Genomic DNA, 18,307 nt, shown 5'->3' with positions numbered 1-18,307 from the left:
CTGAGGTTCACAATCTTTCGACAGTTTATAATCTCGCGAGATACATTACAATCTAACGGTGTTTACAATTTTACGTTAACATAGACATATTCTTTACAGTACTGAGTTTAAGTTAATCATAGAAAATAGGTTCTAAGGGGAGATTTGGCACTGGAAGGCTCGTCTGTGTCATCAAACTCTTTAGATAACGAAGACCGAGCCACGACAGTACGTGGCCGTGATGTGTCGTGGTGATATGTATAATTGGGATAGCGATAGCTTGGGAGACATGACCTTTGGCCTTTTTAATGGCTGTTCCGGGTTAGAAGGTTCCTTGTGGTATTGTGGTTATGATGAGTGTGACAAGTGTAAGAATTCCATTTTTTTTAAATACCCGCATTTGCGTGGTATGAAAAGCTAAAGATAGGTTCTGTATTATAGAATTCCAAACTTGAATCTACTTCCTAGTGCATTTTAGATACATTTCAAATGCTTGCGAGTGATATATCAATAATATTAATTAGAATGTCTAAGATTGACGACGACTACGAATACGACTCATTGGTCTAGTGGTTAGTACCCCTGACTGCGAATCCATGGGTACCGGGTTCGATCCCCGGCTGAGACGAACATCGATGTGATAAGCATTTGGTATTGTGCTTAGGTCTTGGGTGTTTAATTATGTATTTATATGTCTATCTATCTATAATATGTATGTATATCCGTTGCCTAGTATCCATAACACATGCTTCACCAGCTTAGCATGGGACTAGGTCAATTGGTGCAAAAAAAAATTATTAAATTTTCCATCATTTGGTTTCATTGAATAAGTATATTTTAAATTATGTAAAAATAAATACATATCGCCCTAAGTATCAAATGCCTTTAAATTTAGCATTACATTTGTAAGAGATTTCATACTATGTTATTTGAAGCATTGTGTAGTAAAAAATACTATATCTAATTCGTGATTTTTCTTATCAGCGATCTTGGCATGACTCGTAAGAGGATCCCAACTGCGTTTCAGACATTTCATGTTTATTTCTTGAGACTAAATCGGTAATCATTGCACAGTTGAGTTTGTTACATATATTATAAATAATATATAAAAATTGTGACCAATTTATGTTCAACCTTCACACAATTTTTTGTATTTTAATTGAGCAGTGTTGGCCTAGTGGCTTTAGTGTGCGACTCTCATCCCTGAGGTCGTAGGTTCGATCCCCGGCTGTGCACCAATGGACTTTCTTTCTATGTGCGCATTTAACATTCGCTCGAACGGTGAAGGAAAACATCGTGAGGAAACCGACTTGTCTTAGACCCAAAAAGTCGACGGCGTGTGTCTGGAGGCTGATCACCTACTTGCCTATTAGCTTTAAAAATTATCATGAAACAGATTCAGAAATCTGAGGCCCAGACCTAAAGAGGTTGTAGCGCCACTGATTATTAATTTTTTTTCATTAAATAAATAAATAAATATTATAAAGACGAAATAATTGTATTTTGCATATTAGTATTTAAAATTAAAAATTACTGGTTCGATTTAAAGAATACGTATTTTGGGTAACAATTATTTTTTATCTCTTAAATAATAGGTGTCTGTGCTATATTTAATTTATTTGAATTGTGAGACTATTATATCAGAATCGTCGAAAAATCACTTTAATTCGATATCAGTCCATACAACCTGATACATGAAGTGTTCAACCACTGAGCCACGGAGCGGGTGCGTCAGAGACATAATAGATAGTGTATGCGCAAAGGAAATGTGTGAATCTATGTCAACTCCTGCGCAGTAGACAGATAAACGTACTTATAATTACACCGGACGACGCTAAATATATCTCGAGTACGTGATAAGATTCTATAAGGGTTTTATTGGGCGATAAAATACAATTAAATTATTAATAATTGTTATCGACAAAATGGAAAATTACTATAGTGTTTGAAGAATGCACTGCAAAGTTCAAACATAGTATTTTTTTAAGAATACCACGTATTTTTAATATACCGAATCCATCTCCAAGTTCACAGCTATTAGAAACGCTGAGGAAATGTTTTTGTGTGTACAAAATGACGGAAGAGGAAAAAACTAACAATGTTTAAATGAATGACAAGTTTCTGGCTGAAATCTTTTTATACGGGTTTTACTTGGATTTAAGTAAGAAATTCAGCTTTAATAAAAAGAATAAGTATGCATAAGGCAAGTTTAAATTGAAGTAAGATGATAAGTTTTAGGTATTTTTAAAATCTTTGTTACATATTCATATAGCAATCAAGACTTGGTTGATCTAACCCGCGGCCTTTCATACAAACAGTGGGGAGTGTTTGCCGACGCATACAAATTATAGGGGACGCAGGGCCAGACTGATCATTTTCATCTCCGTAGGGGACATTTTCACTTTCAAATATAATAGTGTAATAATTTTAAATATCAAAAAATTCTTCGCAGTCTTTGATTTTGGTACTATTCAATAAAACCTTCTTTTTACGCGTATTTTTATATTGATTCTTTTTGTGTTCTATATTTGAATTCAAATTCAATTTCTTTTTACTGCACTTATGTATAGGTTTATTAACGACAATAGATAATAAACGCATTCACTAAGTCGATGTTTTTAGTGCTTTTCAGATGTTTTAGTCGGCTCTCTCGCTCCACATGTTAAACTAAGACACTCGCTAAGACCTACTTAAGAAATTTAAAAAAAATATTTTGCAACGATTCTGAAAAATTATATATTGTATACATGATACGAATAAATTAAACCCGGGTGAGTTTCTTGGCTGTTCTTATCAGGCCATGACGCGTTCTTGCACTCAAAGAGTTAGGGTCCGTTCACACAGACCGGCTCGGAGAGCATCGGCCTGCTTTTTTCTTTTCACACAGACCGGGTCGTATACGCTTGGAATTGGCCGGAGCGGAGCCGCCAACTATTTCACATATCGGCTGCGCGAGCGAGAAAGAGCACGCAAGCGGAGCCGGTCGGCTCCTTTTATTACTTCACACGAAGCGCGTTCAGGCATTTTTAATGACAAAAAAGGTGCAAATGCAAAAATAAACTTTACTACAATCACTCAAAACACTGTTTCCAACGTGATAAAAATCTGCTCTCCTCTCCGAGCCGGTCTGTGTGAACGGACCCTTAATTTGGATCGCAAAAGACTGTATATATTAGTATTTATATTTATTTATTTGAAGTCTGGGCAAGTTAGTTTTTATTTTTTTCTTTGAGTATTGTTATTTTGTGTGTGTTTTCGTATGTAATAAATGTTATGTCTATGTCTATGTTATTGGATTTTTTTTTAATTATGTCACGTAGTTCAGTAGATAGACTCATGTATATCAAGAAAGTTGCAAATCTCTAAATGTTTGGTTGTCTTGTAGCAGTATAAAATCGGAGATCAGTGTTAACATTACAAGTGGTAAAAGCAAGATGTTATTAAAGAGAGAAATAACTTAAGAAAAATCTAATCAGTAAAAAGCCAAGCGCTTTATGTTGTACATTGGGACTTAAAATGTAGATTATAAATAAAAAGTGAACAATACAAATCAAATGCAGCTAAAAACTGACAATTACGAAGTTGAGCGAGTGTGGCAATTCTTTCAGCAAAATCACTTTTATTGTATACAATTCAGTTTTATTGTTAACATATCCAAAATTAAAACCATCCAAGTTGATACAAAGTGAAAATGCGGTCAAATTTCTATACGAAATAAAACTAGATGTAATCCGTCGAAGCAAGCGACCCCGAAATTGCTGCCAGCATTCACCCAGACAAAAGCTCTAAACACCCCGATGGCAAAAAGAAAATTTCCATCCCCTCCTTCATTCAAATTTCCCGCCCAGAGCGGGGCGGCGACCTGGGGGTGGCTTCTGCACAAAAGAGACGAAGCTTAACTTACATAGAAAAGAATGAGACGACCGTATGTCCACCTGTTGCGTTATAAGTTTCATATTTTCCCGTTATCTTTTTTCTTTTCTTACGTAAAAGGATTTGAATGGCGCGCCGCGTGCATGCGTACTACGCTTAGGTATCGAATGGTATTGATGCACGTTCGAACTGACAGGTTCCAAATTCAAATTTGATTCTATGCTTTCAGAATACATTTATGTTTTACTTGAAAATAGAACGATTGGCATTTTAAAAATTAATTTATTTGTTATTCTAACGCCATCTATTTTTAAACAACGTAAACCGTTCATTTTATTAACACATTAAATGTAGTATTTATTATAATTCATGCTTGTCTTTAGAAATTCGACCGTGTCCTCCATGTACGGTTTAGGCACTCGCCCGGTTCCACACAACCCTCCCAAAGGCCGAGAACAAATTTAAATTAATTTAAAACTTGCCCTCGAACCGGGAATCGAACCCGGTACCCCTCACCTAGCTGGCACTTAATAAGACCGCTAGGCTATGAGGCCTCCATGTAGTTAATTTCACATTATAACTACGTTCTTTTTCGTCGTATGCTACAGATAATATTTAAAAAATTTGATTACCACAATAGTAACGTAGTAAAATTCACACAGAATATTATATACAAACCCCACTCGAATATTCGTGAGATTTATTTAAAGCAGCGAAATAAAATAAATTGTATGTTTGTGATTATTTTTAGCGCAACAGATAGTCATAATCGTTTCTTGAAACATACGTTCAGGATGAAGACAGAAATAAAAATTGTTTGTGTTACTGTTTCCGGTGGGTCGCGGGTTCGACGCCGTTGCACGTGGTTGTGGTTATTACGAACAAATAAAATTACTATTTATATTCCTTGTTTATTTACAAATAAAATGCATACCTTTAATTTATTATATTTATATAAAAAAGAAGTGACGTCGTTTTTTACTATCTTCTAACTAATAACTTGTTTGACTTTTATAAAAATATCTACATTTTTTAAAATGAATATTTAGAAAATGTAAACAAATATTACTTATGTTATTTTTCATCTACGATGAACATTTTTACAGAACAGGTGGAAAAGCAGAAGCAACAGGAGGATCGCCTGATATTAAGTATAGCGATAGACACACCCAGTCAGAAAGGTCGCAAGTGAGTGGCCGGCCTTTTAAGTCGCTTTAAGTTATACAAACAAAATAAACAAATAATAATAAATCCATAGATGTTTCAGCTTTCGTACATTATATGTAAATAGTTCCTACGTATATAAGTAAAAATAGAAATAAAAATTATAATTTATATAATATACGCGCAATCAATCATCAGTCAACACGACCGTTTTAAAGGGGATTACTCTAAATCTCTTGTATCGTTCAATCTTTTTTGTTTACAAGCCAAACCTATATTGGCAAGATACTTTTGGATAAGCATTTTGTTAATTTATCGTAACGATTGTAAAATCGGATACGATTTCAAGACGTTTCCGATTTCTTGTAATACATTTAAAGTCTCATTAGATTAAAAGCTAATTTTTGAACTCAAATAGAATATAATCATCTACTCGCTTAAACTTGTCGAGCAAGATCCTCCAGACAGTCCTTCTTTCTCCTTCCAGTGTGTGATAACCATGTCTTGCAGGTGCTTGACATCTTTATTTAATAATATTTATTTTATTCTTCAGATAGAAATTCAGTAATAGTCATTTTGTTTGTATAACAAAAACTACTATATTCCATGCTTAAGTCGTCTCAGTTTGGTGATTTAACATTTTTAAAATTCGTTGATTGATTTATAAATTATTTAATTTATTATTATTATCGTCTACAGTCCATTATCATGAAGCTAGTAGTAAAATCTATGAAAAATAATATTCGATAAAATCTCAACGATAAAATGTAAACTTTACTATTGAATGATGAGATAAGATAGCAAGAATCACAAGTTACATTATTTAATGTCGTGTTTTTATATCATAATAACAGACATGTTGACAGATGTAATCGAGAAAATCACATGGCATTATCGAATATTTGCCATATCTATCGAGGACTTTTATTTCAAGGAAACGTGCTGTAGCGTCTCAAAATAATTTCATCTAAATTTGACTAGTAATTTAGTAGAATCTCAGTCGGATGTAAAAGTTATTATATTAATTTTGTGAATTAAATTTCTTTATCGATATCAAAAGTGTTTCTCAATTCTCCTGATCGATTTGGAAATTCCTATTTTTATGACAGTTGGTCAAAATTAAAAGTTTTACGACTTCATTTGGTTTCCAGCAGAACTCCTGGCGACTCCAAACGTCAGAAGGTTTTGACTACTGCATTATTAAATAATATAAATTATTAATTAGCTTAAGCTTGGAGCACTTTTAAAAGCCTCTAAGTCGCAATCGGAAATACGTTTGTCAATTAGGTTCACGGCACGTTGTTTGTCCGCTATGGACTTCTAAACTTCTTGACCGATTGCAATCAAATTTGCAAACCGTGTGCAGTTTGTTCTTAACTTAAAATATAGGATAGCATATGATATGTATATATAATTCTACTGTACGTGTGCATGTCACTGAACTGCTCTTAAACGGCTGGACCGATTTAAATGATTTTTTATTGTATGCGTTTGGGTTGAGCTCTGGATGGTTTAGATTCACAAATCAGCCCGGCAGATGGCGCTGCCGTACCGACTACTTTCATACTTTGTTTATTATCCTAATCGCTTGAAATATCATGCAGGACGTCTGTCGGGTCCGCTAATTGTATTTTTTTTTTAAAGACAATTCACACCAATTGACCTAGTCCCATGCTAAGCTGGTGAAGCTTGTGTTATGGGTACTAGGCAACGGATATACATACATATTATAGATAGATAGACATATAAATACATATTTAAACACCCAAGACCTAAGCATAACACCAAATGCTCATCACATCGATGTTCGTCTCAGCCGAGGATCGAACCCATGGCTTCGCAGTCAGGGGTACTAACCACTAGACCAATGAGTCGTCTGTATTATATAGTTATATTAGACTTACCATGGATACAGGCAAGGGATGCGCTCCTCCGTTGGGGTAGGGGTAAGGTGCCATGAGGTAGCCCATGTTGAATCCTGCTGCTGGATGAGGCTCGAATTTACCTGCAAATAAAAACACCGTGAGCTTGATAATAATAGATTTCGATACATGGCTGTAAAGAAAAACCTTTTTAACCGGATTAAAGTTATATATAGTTATAAATTTACAATTATTTAACATAATTTTAAATTTAACCGACGTTTCGCCTGCTTTACAGCGTGCGTGGTCACGGTGACTGAAGACAAAAGGTGTTGGATGTCAAAAAAGCTGTAGAAAAAGTTGCATTATCTGTATTTATTTCTCCGGAGTTGGTATCGACTCAAAGATGGAGGGTTTTGGCAGAAATGGCTCACGGTGTCCTCTATTTTCGCGGATTGTAAAATTATGTTAAATAATTGTAAATTTATAATAATACATAACTTTAATCCGGTTAAAAAGTTTTCTCTTTAAATGTGTAAAGGTTAAGTCAAATAAATAATAGTTTAAAAAAACAAAAAAACACGCTAATTAAGCACATCAAACTAAAAAGTGAAAAATAATTCCTAATTTAGGCTGAAAATGGTAATGAACAAAAAATACTGGTATTATTGTGAAAAAGCGTGGGCCGCTTTGTGCCATATTTTTCGTCTATCGAGCAACCGTGTAAAGCGTGTTTTTTAGTTTTTTTTAAACTATTATTGATTTTTTAGTTAATTTTTTGTATGTTTGTTTGTTAATTTTTTTTTCATTTTTTTTTCTTCTGATTATTGCAATGTCATCGATCTTTGACAGGTGCGCAAAGTTTGAATTAAATCAGTCCGTTAAAAGTGGGTCAAAATCGAGTCCGAAGGAGTCGGTTACATACATACATACATACAGGTGAAGCTAAAGGTGGCCATTCACGGTCAATCCATATGGCTTTCGCGCCACTGGCTCGATACTCGACGTCGTGCCGAGCCAAATTGATGCCATTCACGAACGCGCCAGCGAGCCGTTCCATTTGATCATTTTGAGTGTAGGCGTCGATAGCACCGGACGTGTTCATAATGAACTTCAATTCAGAAGATGAGTTTTATTTATCGGCCATAGCGATTTGTATAGTTTTAAAAAAAAGGAAGCCAAAAATAAAGTGGTGTAAGGATTGGTTGCTAAAAAGATCGCGACTCAGTCACATAAATTTAATAAAGGAATTGACTTTGGAGCCAACTGACTGGAGAAATTATATGCGAATAGATGAACCTACCTATTTTAAACTTTTGGAACTGAATAGAATATAGAAAAATAACAATAAATCTATTTTCTCACTATTAAAATCATAATTTGGTCAAATAAAAATAATAAAAAGTAAAAAGTATGTATCCTGAAGAGTGCTAGTTGATTAAAAAAATACTGTTTTTATTTTCTATGGTACTCAAAATACTTGTCAATTGAATTAAGCCACTATGGTTCTGATGGCCTGAAATAATAAACAGCTAGGTTATAATTATAAGTACTTTCTTTATTAAACTCTTTCCTGAATGAGGCTCTTAGTTCCTGAAGTTTCTTTTTCACTGTGTCAATGGTGGCGTTAGGCGATTTGGTTTTATAAAAACTTAGCAAAACCTCTAATGCTGCATCGCGTTTTTGTTTGTTGTGGTAATATATATCTGTTACATCCCACAAACACGTCAGGTCTCTAAACTTATAAATAAATTGATTAACAAAGTCACGGTTTGTCATTATGAAAACAATTTAAATTTACAATGCGTCACGTGCTTCTCGTCCAACGGCTAAACGCAAACAGAAATCAAAATGGCGTGTTTGGCTCGCGAGTAACACCATTCACGAGCGAGCAAACCGTACGGCACGATGGCTCAGACCGACCGGACCTTTGGTTTTCCGCATTTACGAGCGCGCCGCCTGCGTATTCACGCCGCGCTAATTGACTCGGCGCGATGGACTTTCGCGCAGTTGGAATTCCATCGCGCCGAGCCAATCCATTTGGACCGACAGTGTTTTCACATTCACGGACGAGTTTTGGAACGACAGCGTGCCAAATGTATCGATGGATCGCCCGTGAATGGCCACCTTAATATAAAGCGTGTAAAAAAGACAATACTAGATGGCGGTAAGTTGACGCCGTGACTTGAAGACGTGATTCTCAGCGATATGATTGTTAAGTTGGAACTGAAGGATAATACAGTTACGGTTAAAAATGTTTTGGGATAATTAAAATATTAATACGTTAATATGACAGCGTAATTCCTTTGCTCGGAGTGAGCAGAAAGGACTTTTCTCAATACCTATAAAACCTACTTCATCCTTTAACTCTATCAACTATCTAACGCATATAATATGAAGTGCAAGCACATCCTAGGAACATCGTATATCAATGACACTCAAAGCCTAAAAGCTTCTTAGATTGATATGACCCCACTGGGGGATGCTATCTAGGATAAGACACGTCTGCCGACATCTTGTTTCTATATATTACGCAAGACCATAGATCATAGAAACATGCAGATATAAACATATTTACATAATTACTTCAACTGATAACAACATAAATGTCTCTTATATTGGAATAGTAAAGCTATGTTTATATATATTTGTAACTTCGTATGTTTTAAAATTGACTTAAAATCAATTAATATCTTTGATTACCAATGAACATTTGTTTATATAAGAAAAAGTACTATATACATATTGGAATAGTTATCTTATTTACCAACCATTTCAAATTGTATATAATCACAGGTTTGTAGTAGATACTAAGAATAAATTTTGAAAAAATTAAACTAAATTTATTTTCTTGACTACCTTCACATTTATAAAATTAAATTAATTAAAATTATATTATTTGACAGTTTAGGTGATTTGTGACTTCGAGTTTTACTCAATCATAATGTGTTAAATTTATTCAATAAAACCGAACAAATCCTGTTAAAACACCAATTTATTATATAAACAACTTGGACTCCTATTATTTCTTAGTGAAATAATACAGTAGATATTTTTTTAGTTACATAATGTAAGGTGATGTGGAATCTAACAAAGTGTTCTGACTATTTCGGTCTGCGGTTTCTCTGATGCGGGTCCATAAGCGTAACTTTTATTTTTTTATTATAGAAATATGAAACATATTTGCTTAACAGTAGACATTTTATTTTCATATTGACATATTATTTCGTAGAAGAACCATTTGATTTGGTAGAAGAACAATCTCATTTCGTCTGATTTAAATTTGGAATCTAGTTTTGCGGGCTTTTAAAAATATTTCAAGTCAAGTCGTTCAGGAAATAATATATAATTGTTCTACATATACAAAGGTTTTTAACGCAGTCGCGAGAAACAGTGAAGCAGAGTTGTCTTTAAAATTAGCTACTTTTAATTTGTAGAGCATAATACGTTGCGTATTAAAAATGTACTACAAGTACAATCGTGGAGATAATTATGCCCGGAGTCATTTTGTTGTGTAATTGCGCGACTGTACATAGTACTGACATATTTTATGTTAGATGCTCTGGGAAATGGAGCGTTATTTTTCATGAAATTTATGTCAAGTTTTCTATTCGTTTCAGTTTTAAGGTTAATAAGAAAAACTTTTCTTGCTATATTCGTGATTTAAACTGACTATATTAGAAACATTAAGTTTTTAATAGGTTTGTCCGATGGAACAAAAATAGGAGAAAATTTTAGTTGTAAACTTACCAATTAACCTTTAGATCTTATGAAAAACTATAATTTATCTATTCTGAATCAAGTGTTATTAAATTTAAGTAAGAGATGAACAGAATCTAAGTTCATACTACATACATACTTGTGAATATTTTTTATCTGTTTTAACGACGGTTTATTACAAGATAAATTCTTAACACACATTGCAAATACATTTTTATAGAACAAGCACGTGGATCGTCGAATTTTTAGTTATATCGCGGCCCATACACACTCTCAAAGCCAGAGGACTCGTGAGTGCGTTGCCGGCCTTTTAAGAATTGGCTTTTATTTAAGGACCCTGAATCAATTGGTTCGAAAATACATCGGTGGGCAGCTGGTTCCACGCCCAGTTGTAGAACGACAGACGTGAAGGAATATTTTAGTGATGAAACTTCTTCAATAATTTAATCTCTTAGGCATATAATGAATTAAAAATAGACTATACCATAGCATTAATAGAACAAAAAACAGCTGAATTCCGACGCAGCCAGTAGCCAAGCATAGACAAACTAAAAAGCTGTGTACACACGTATTCACACGATGTTTGTTTAGGTTAGACCTACCGCCGATACTGAGAAACACCCTTGACCATTCCCACAATTTGTATGAAATTGAAAATCACTTCCTATGGTCGTTTAGTGGTTAAATTATACGTTTACTTGGCAATTTACAAATTAAATAAAACTTTTTTAACTAATCCCGTGCTAACCACGACTCTTGTGCATTCAATAACAGTCCAGTTAAATAAGCCGCGCACCACCACTATGTGGAACCAGCTACCCACTGAGGGAACCAATTCGACTTAGGAAAAGAGCGTATCAATTCATAAAAGGCCGGCATTGAGAGTGTATCACTTAACATCAGATGAGCCTCCTGCCCCTTTGCCCCCTGTTCTAAAAAGGAACTGAGTGATGACGTCAAAAATTACTTCTGGAAGAGATCTTTTGTGAGCTTCATGATTTTGTATTTTTGTTATATATTGGTAGCGTTTGAACAAGTTTTAACCGAAAACAATTTAACACTATAAGTTAATTTGTTTTCGCAACTTTGGACTTTTACTTTAAAATTGTGTTCATATCTTCCTAAAAATTACGATATCGAAGATTTTTTTTACCGTGGTTTTTTTTTTCGTTTCCCGAAAAGAATTTAACACTATAAGTTAATTTGTTTTCGTAACTTTGGACTTTTTCTTTGAAATTGTGTTCATATTTTCCAAAAAATTACGATATCGAGGATTTTTTTACCGTGGTTTTATCGACCGTTTTTATAGAAGATATTTAAATTATATCCTGTTTTTTATCAAAACGGGATAAGATAAAAGAAAAAACAAAAGTACCAGGATATCAGAAACTATCAAGAGATGTCAAATACCTGAGACCGGACATGGGGCAATCCCGAGATAATTTGGGGTCATATCTGACGCCCCAATATTTATTTAAGATAGGTGTTTATTAAATTACCTGACAAAGGTATTTTGCTAGGCTTATTGCGATAAGATAACATTTTCAAAGGGTCGTAAATATAACATTGGGGCGAATAAAAGTGACTAAATATCGAAGTTAAGAAGGCTTTATAAAGGCGAATTGTCGACTACTTAGTTACCAAGCTATGGGTTCACTGTATCCGCAAATTGCACGTCACCTTCATACGATTCCTTGCAAAAATTGTTAGACTTCTACCGTGCTAGCAAGAACTACTTTACTTTCGACAGTGGCAATATCTTTTCTTTAGAACGAGACAAGTTCATGAATCCGACTGATAGTCATGGATCATTTTAAAAAAATAATTTCTAAGTAAACTTATTGAAGCGAACATAGCAAAGCTCTAACAAATAATGATTTTCAGATAAGCACGGCTACTGGGCAGCTTTCTACCTTCTGTAAACAGGTTTCATTGTTTTTCGCAGCAACAAGTATGCGGTGACCACACTTTATGGCAAGAAGGGACTTATGTAAAATATGTATGTGACATAGGTATGGTGTGATTCGTTAATAATTTTTAAATCCATATATCCATATGGTTTTGGCATGTTGGATCCGTCCCAATGTTTTTCTTTACCAAATTACAAGCAAACATTTAAATGAATTATAATACAGTGACGCTACAACCTTAAATGAGTCTTGGCCTCCAATTCAATCAGTTCAAATCTTTCAAACCCCTAAATGATAAGGGGTCTACCCCAAAATTTTTATTTTGTTTTTTAGACAAAATTTTTATTGTTTATGATACAGCATCGAAATACATGCAACCCTTAATTTTCATCTACCCTCCACGATCAACCCCTATTTTTAATTTGTTAGTTAAGAACTTATCACTTGAATCCTGAGGTTTATATAGAGAAATTACAGAAAAACCGTTTTCATTCCGGAAAACCGAAAAGTCTCTGGGCTAGCAATTAGCATAGCAAAATGTTCCATGTTTGTATGTACTAAAAAGGTAGGCTAAGTAAAATCACATTAAAGAGAAACGCAGTTCGCAGGGGCAACTAGTTTTTATAGAAGATGAGCCTTTCAAAATCAAGGATTTTTGGACTTAAGACATGCTGGTTTCCAATATGTTTTCTTACACCGTACGAGCGTGTGTTCGTTGCTCATTCACAGTCCATTGGTACAACGCCGAGGATCGAACCAACTCCTGTCCATACATTTTTAAATAATTATGTATGAGAACTCTAGATTAGATAGACAATTTATTTTGATATAACAATTCGTAAATTCCATTTAATTGGATTGCTAATTGGATCTCTGGTTATTTAATGACTAATTTAAGTTATAATTCTGAGTACGGTATTTATTTTTAATTCCTTTTGAATTTTATAATTCAGACCCAACGATAAGCGAAAAATTGCATCTTAATTAAGAATTCTAATGACAATTAGAGCAAAAAAGCTTGTCACACTTTATAAAGGTGACTTTTATTAGTTATAAAATCTATATCTATCTATATATATAAAAATGAAACCCGTTTTCCGTTGTCACGACATAACATGAAAACGGCTTGACCGATTTGGCCAATTCTTTTTTTATAATATTCTTTGAAGTACGAGGATGATTCTTACGGAGAGAAAAATTAAAAAAATTGAGTGAAAAAGTCTAAAAAACAACACTAGAAAAGTGTTGTTTTTTTTAGATATTCCCATACATAAAATTCGTAATAATACTTAAAAGTCAATTTGAACTTTAATACCATAACATAAAGTTCAAGTGTTAGTGGAGGGGTTCCGGGAAGGTAAATTTTTATTTTTTGACATAATGTATTTTTTGTCATATCAACTTTCTTTTTTTTTATCTTAACTAGACCGGTGTCCCGAATAGCAGAATAAGTATTTAAAAAAAATAAAGAATCGACTGTTAGGCGGTACGATGTTCGCCAGGCCAGCTAGTATTTATATATTTTTTTTTATGTATTTTCATTGTAGAATATCGATATAGGTATTAATTATTGTGAAGTTTTATAGTAATAACTATTAAAATATAATAATTATGTGATAGTTACATGCTGTTCTTATAATTAACGAGTCGTTATATCTACATTGACTTTTATGAATATTAATCTATATATTTTAGATTCTAACAATTCGTTTTACGGATATAGAAACCGGGCGCCTTCAAAATACATCAACACCCTACACGCATGCGCGTAAAAAAACTCGTTAATCTAACAACCTGAACTTAATTGTGAACGCATATCAAGTTCCAATTAGATCTTGAGTATAATGACACAAACCATCAGGTAGCCAGAACGCAAATTGTCAGAGCGAGATGCAATGCTCATTCGCAATGTGCTAAACAAAGATAACAAGGTATTTCTTATAAGCGTGAGAGCTGGTTGTAGAATTATAGATTTCATACGCTTCTGTTGATTCTTGTAAGGATCTGTTTTGCAAATGCCGTGATTTATGACGACAAATTGTGTTGTCATTTGTTAAATATGTCTTATATGGCAACATATGAATTGCTTTGCTTGACGAATGTACAGCGGACTTATAAGATAAACAGCCATTTTGCTTTAAGCGAAGTAAAATTGCTTTAAGCGCTTTTAGAGTCAATTTTCTAATTACGATTAATCAAAACTCTTTACTTAAATTCCAAATATAAAACTAAAGAAGTCCTATAACATCATTAACCCAAGTACCCTAAGCCTAAAGTTAAGATTCAGAATCGAGACTTGAAAATAAAGAATTTGTCTTTTAAATTGTATGTAAAGCGAAGTAAAGCTATAAAGCTACAAAGTAAAACTAAAGCCCCCAATGCTTATTAGGTTAACGTACTACTACTGCTATGATTAAAATGTTAAATGATAGCAGTGCTAGTATGGGCACAGGACAAGTCACAGTTCGCGAGCACAGGTCAACATCCAATAATAGAAAGCCAATTAAGTGAGAAAGTGCTTGAGAACTTCTTACACGCAAAAAGCATCATCGGACAAACGACTCAATTGCTCGGTTCCAACTGGCTATTTGATCTGCCCACCCCTAAGTTACCAAGTCTGAAGTGACAGTCTGTCTACGTATTGACGGTACAATCCAGGTCCCTGGTACAATCCAGAAGAAACTTCCGTAGGTTTTTGATTGGTATGGGGCTGGATAAGGCTCGTTGTAAGATTGCTGTTGTTGAAAATGACCTGTTTTTCAACTCTGCTGCAGTTATAATAGCCAACTGGCAATTTGATCTGCCCACCCCTAAGTTTCCAAGCCTGAAGTGACAGTCTGTCTACTTCTGGAGGGTTCATCCCAGTGGTACAATCCAGAAGAACCTTCCGCAGATTTCTCATTGGTATGGGGCTGGATAAGGCTTGTTGTTAGACTGTTGTTCTAGAAAATGACCGTAAAATTAGGGAGAATCATAATATAGAATGTTGACAATAAATTATCAAATAATAATGCCACTATTTATTCATTTATCGATTGATTAAAGGTTATAAAACAGTTGCACCGTTCTAAATAAATAAACACAATGATAGAAGGAGATGATGACACAGTTTTTAAGGAGGTATCTTTATAGCAGATATTGTATGTTATGACGCGTTAAACGTCAAGATGTTGAACTAATATGGAAATAGTTGAGATTAAATTATTCAATGAAGTTCGATTTCCTACTTAATTGGATTTTATTTCCAATAAATTATATTTATGGTTATTTTTCAAATTGACCCGTATTTATTTTATATTCTGGTTTGGTATATTAGTTCTTATGAGAACGTTCCAAACTCTCACTAGATGGCATTTTGAAAGTGTATATATATACAGAGTAAACTCTTTATAACGAATTCCAAGGGACCGAGCATTGCTTTTCGTTATATAGAGGGAAGAGAAACAAACGAAATTTAAGCAATTACAATAACTTATATATATATCTATTATATTATATCATATATATATATATATATATAGTATAATAGATAGGTGACGATGATGCTTTTAACAATAACAAAGGCGGCTGTTTATGACCTCAGGTGTCTTAGAAATTTCGGCACCTCAATAAGTTAGTTTTGTAAAGGGATTACAAAAACAATTACACTTAAGTATGTTGTTGATGTCTAAATATGAAAATAATTCTTCGCAATAGAAAATGTCTGTTGCGTTATAAAGAGTATATTAATTTATGGGTTTTGTGTTAAACCAAACAAAAGTAACTCATTTTTACGTTATAGAGAGTTTTTCGATATAACGAATAACGTTGCAAAGAGATTACACTGTATATACTATATACATATACATATTATGTATATTCATAGGCGAGTGGGGGCCTGTCGTTTCGCCTCCCCAACGCTCTTGTTGCAGAGAGTGACGTATTATAGTATCGTCCGGTTGCGATCTGAAGCTTACTAATACATATTTCCAGGTCGCTCCAGGAGACTCCAAATACTGGACATTCTATCATGCATTACTATCTGACTTGTTTCTAGGTCGCACGTACATGTCGGATCTGAGCGTTGAATGTTTATTAAAACACAATATTTAATATGGCAACACTAATTCAAGGACTTGTGTACCAAATGGGTAGAACTCCATGGTCCTTACTGAACTCACAACCTAGTGGCAAGAGAAAACCCGGCGGCGTTGGTGGGATGGAGTTGTCAAGGACCTCTGGGTGTTCGAAGTTGGACGCAAGAACGAGACAGATTGCGATGGCTAATATACTTACGAAGTACATTATTATTATTACATTGATCAAATTGTGTTAAGACTTCATTCATTATTATATATGTAACTGGTAACACTAGATAGAGATCAATTATTAAATGCTAATAAAATGTTTGAATAAGTAAAGGCACTTAAAATAGTGAAATTTTTCCTCACTAGATGGCATTGTAACAAGTTTAGTATTAGTATTATGATTTATTTAAAACATTTATAAACCAATAATTATCTTTAACGTCCATTCACTGGCAATTATCACTACCTATAAGTACATTCCATAACCTAGCATCTAATAATAATTTGTTAACCAACCCAATACCCATAAAATGCCATCAATAACCTTATTATGATAAACTTAATTTCAACCCTATGTCAAAGGCTAAAGGCTGTTAATCGAGTAGGGATGTACCTGTATTTTTTCATGAGGAACGAGTCGTGGAGACTTGATCAGATTAGACCAGAAACCGGTTACACAAAAACATCCCGTGTAAAAAAGTAAGAAAAAACAACACTAATAACAACAAATAACGAGGCGTTCGGCCGTTGCTAGTGATGTGACGTGTCGATAAGTTTTGATTAGGCTTTTAGGGAAAAGCTCTTTTACGGTCCTTCAATACATTAGGTACTAAGTGCCTGTTTTATTTAATGTTCAGCCTGGTAAAAATGTATCTGCTGGATGTTATACGATAGTTTTTAACTTATTCGTTTAAACATAGTAAAATATACTAAAGTTACACATATATATCTAATATATAAAATTCTTGTGTCGCAGTGTTTGTAGTTAAACTCCTTCAAAACGGCTTGACCGATTCTCATGAAATTTTGTGTGCATATTGGGTATGTCTGCGAATCGGACAACATCTATTTTTCATCCCCCTAAATGTAAGGGTAGTCCACCCCTAATTTTTTTTTGATACAGCATTAAAAAATACATACAACCCCTAATTTTCCCCCGTCTACGATCAACCCCTATTTTTTATTATAAATGATATACATGGCAAAACGACGTTTGCCGGATCAGCTAGTATACATATATGTATGCTTGCTGCAAAAATATTTAGAAACAAATTATATGGACCATATAATTTAAAAAAAGGAAAACATCTGATAATCGCTTAACATGTAACACAAAGATAATTTAAAAACAATCCTTAATTATAACGAACGATATTCTAATATAAAATTCTTTTTCGTTCAAAGCAGTCAATGGCTCTCCAGTAAAGTATTGATCGAATTCAAAACCGATGACGAAGGCCCTTGACCGCATCTCTAATACGTCTTATCTAGCCTACGTTCAACGTTTTATATCCACGTAGCCACAAGAGCCTGTAAGTATATGCAAAGGCTTAATATTTTAGATTACCAACGATAGAGCGGGTATTAAAACTTTTCAACTGAACGTAAATGCAAATTCGAAATTCAAATAAAACAAAAGAATCAAAACGAAAATTTAATCGATAAAAAATAACATCACTAGCGAGATGAAATTATACGAAAATATTGTAACGATAGTGACAGATGATTATAA

General features: G+C 33.8%; 1 protein-coding gene across 8 annotated transcripts in view; it reads right to left on the bottom strand.

Annotated features, from left to right (window-relative positions):
• The window catches only part of LOC125057040 (protein pangolin, isoforms A/H/I/S), a 124,218-nt gene that overhangs the window by 62,067 nt on the left and 43,844 nt on the right, over positions 1 to 18,307 (bottom strand). For all 8 annotated transcript variants that reach the window (XR_007118159.1, XR_007118161.1, XR_007118160.1 and 5 more), the window contains exon 4: positions 6,921 to 7,021. Coding sequence is in view for 5 of the 8 variants with exons in the window: in XM_047660466.1 (XP_047516422.1) it covers positions 6,921 to 7,021 (101 nt within the window). In the remaining 3 variants the exon portion in view is untranslated. The remainder of the gene's footprint in view (positions 1 to 6,920; positions 7,022 to 18,307) is intronic.

The sequence above is a fragment of the Pieris napi genome, chromosome 16, assembly GCF_905475465.1.
Source record: "Pieris napi chromosome 16, ilPieNapi1.2, whole genome shotgun sequence".
In the NCBI taxonomy this organism is placed as follows: domain Eukaryota; kingdom Metazoa; phylum Arthropoda; class Insecta; order Lepidoptera; family Pieridae; genus Pieris; species Pieris napi.
Note: the sequence above shows the minus strand (reverse complement) of the source record. Positions and strands in the feature narration are given on the sequence as shown.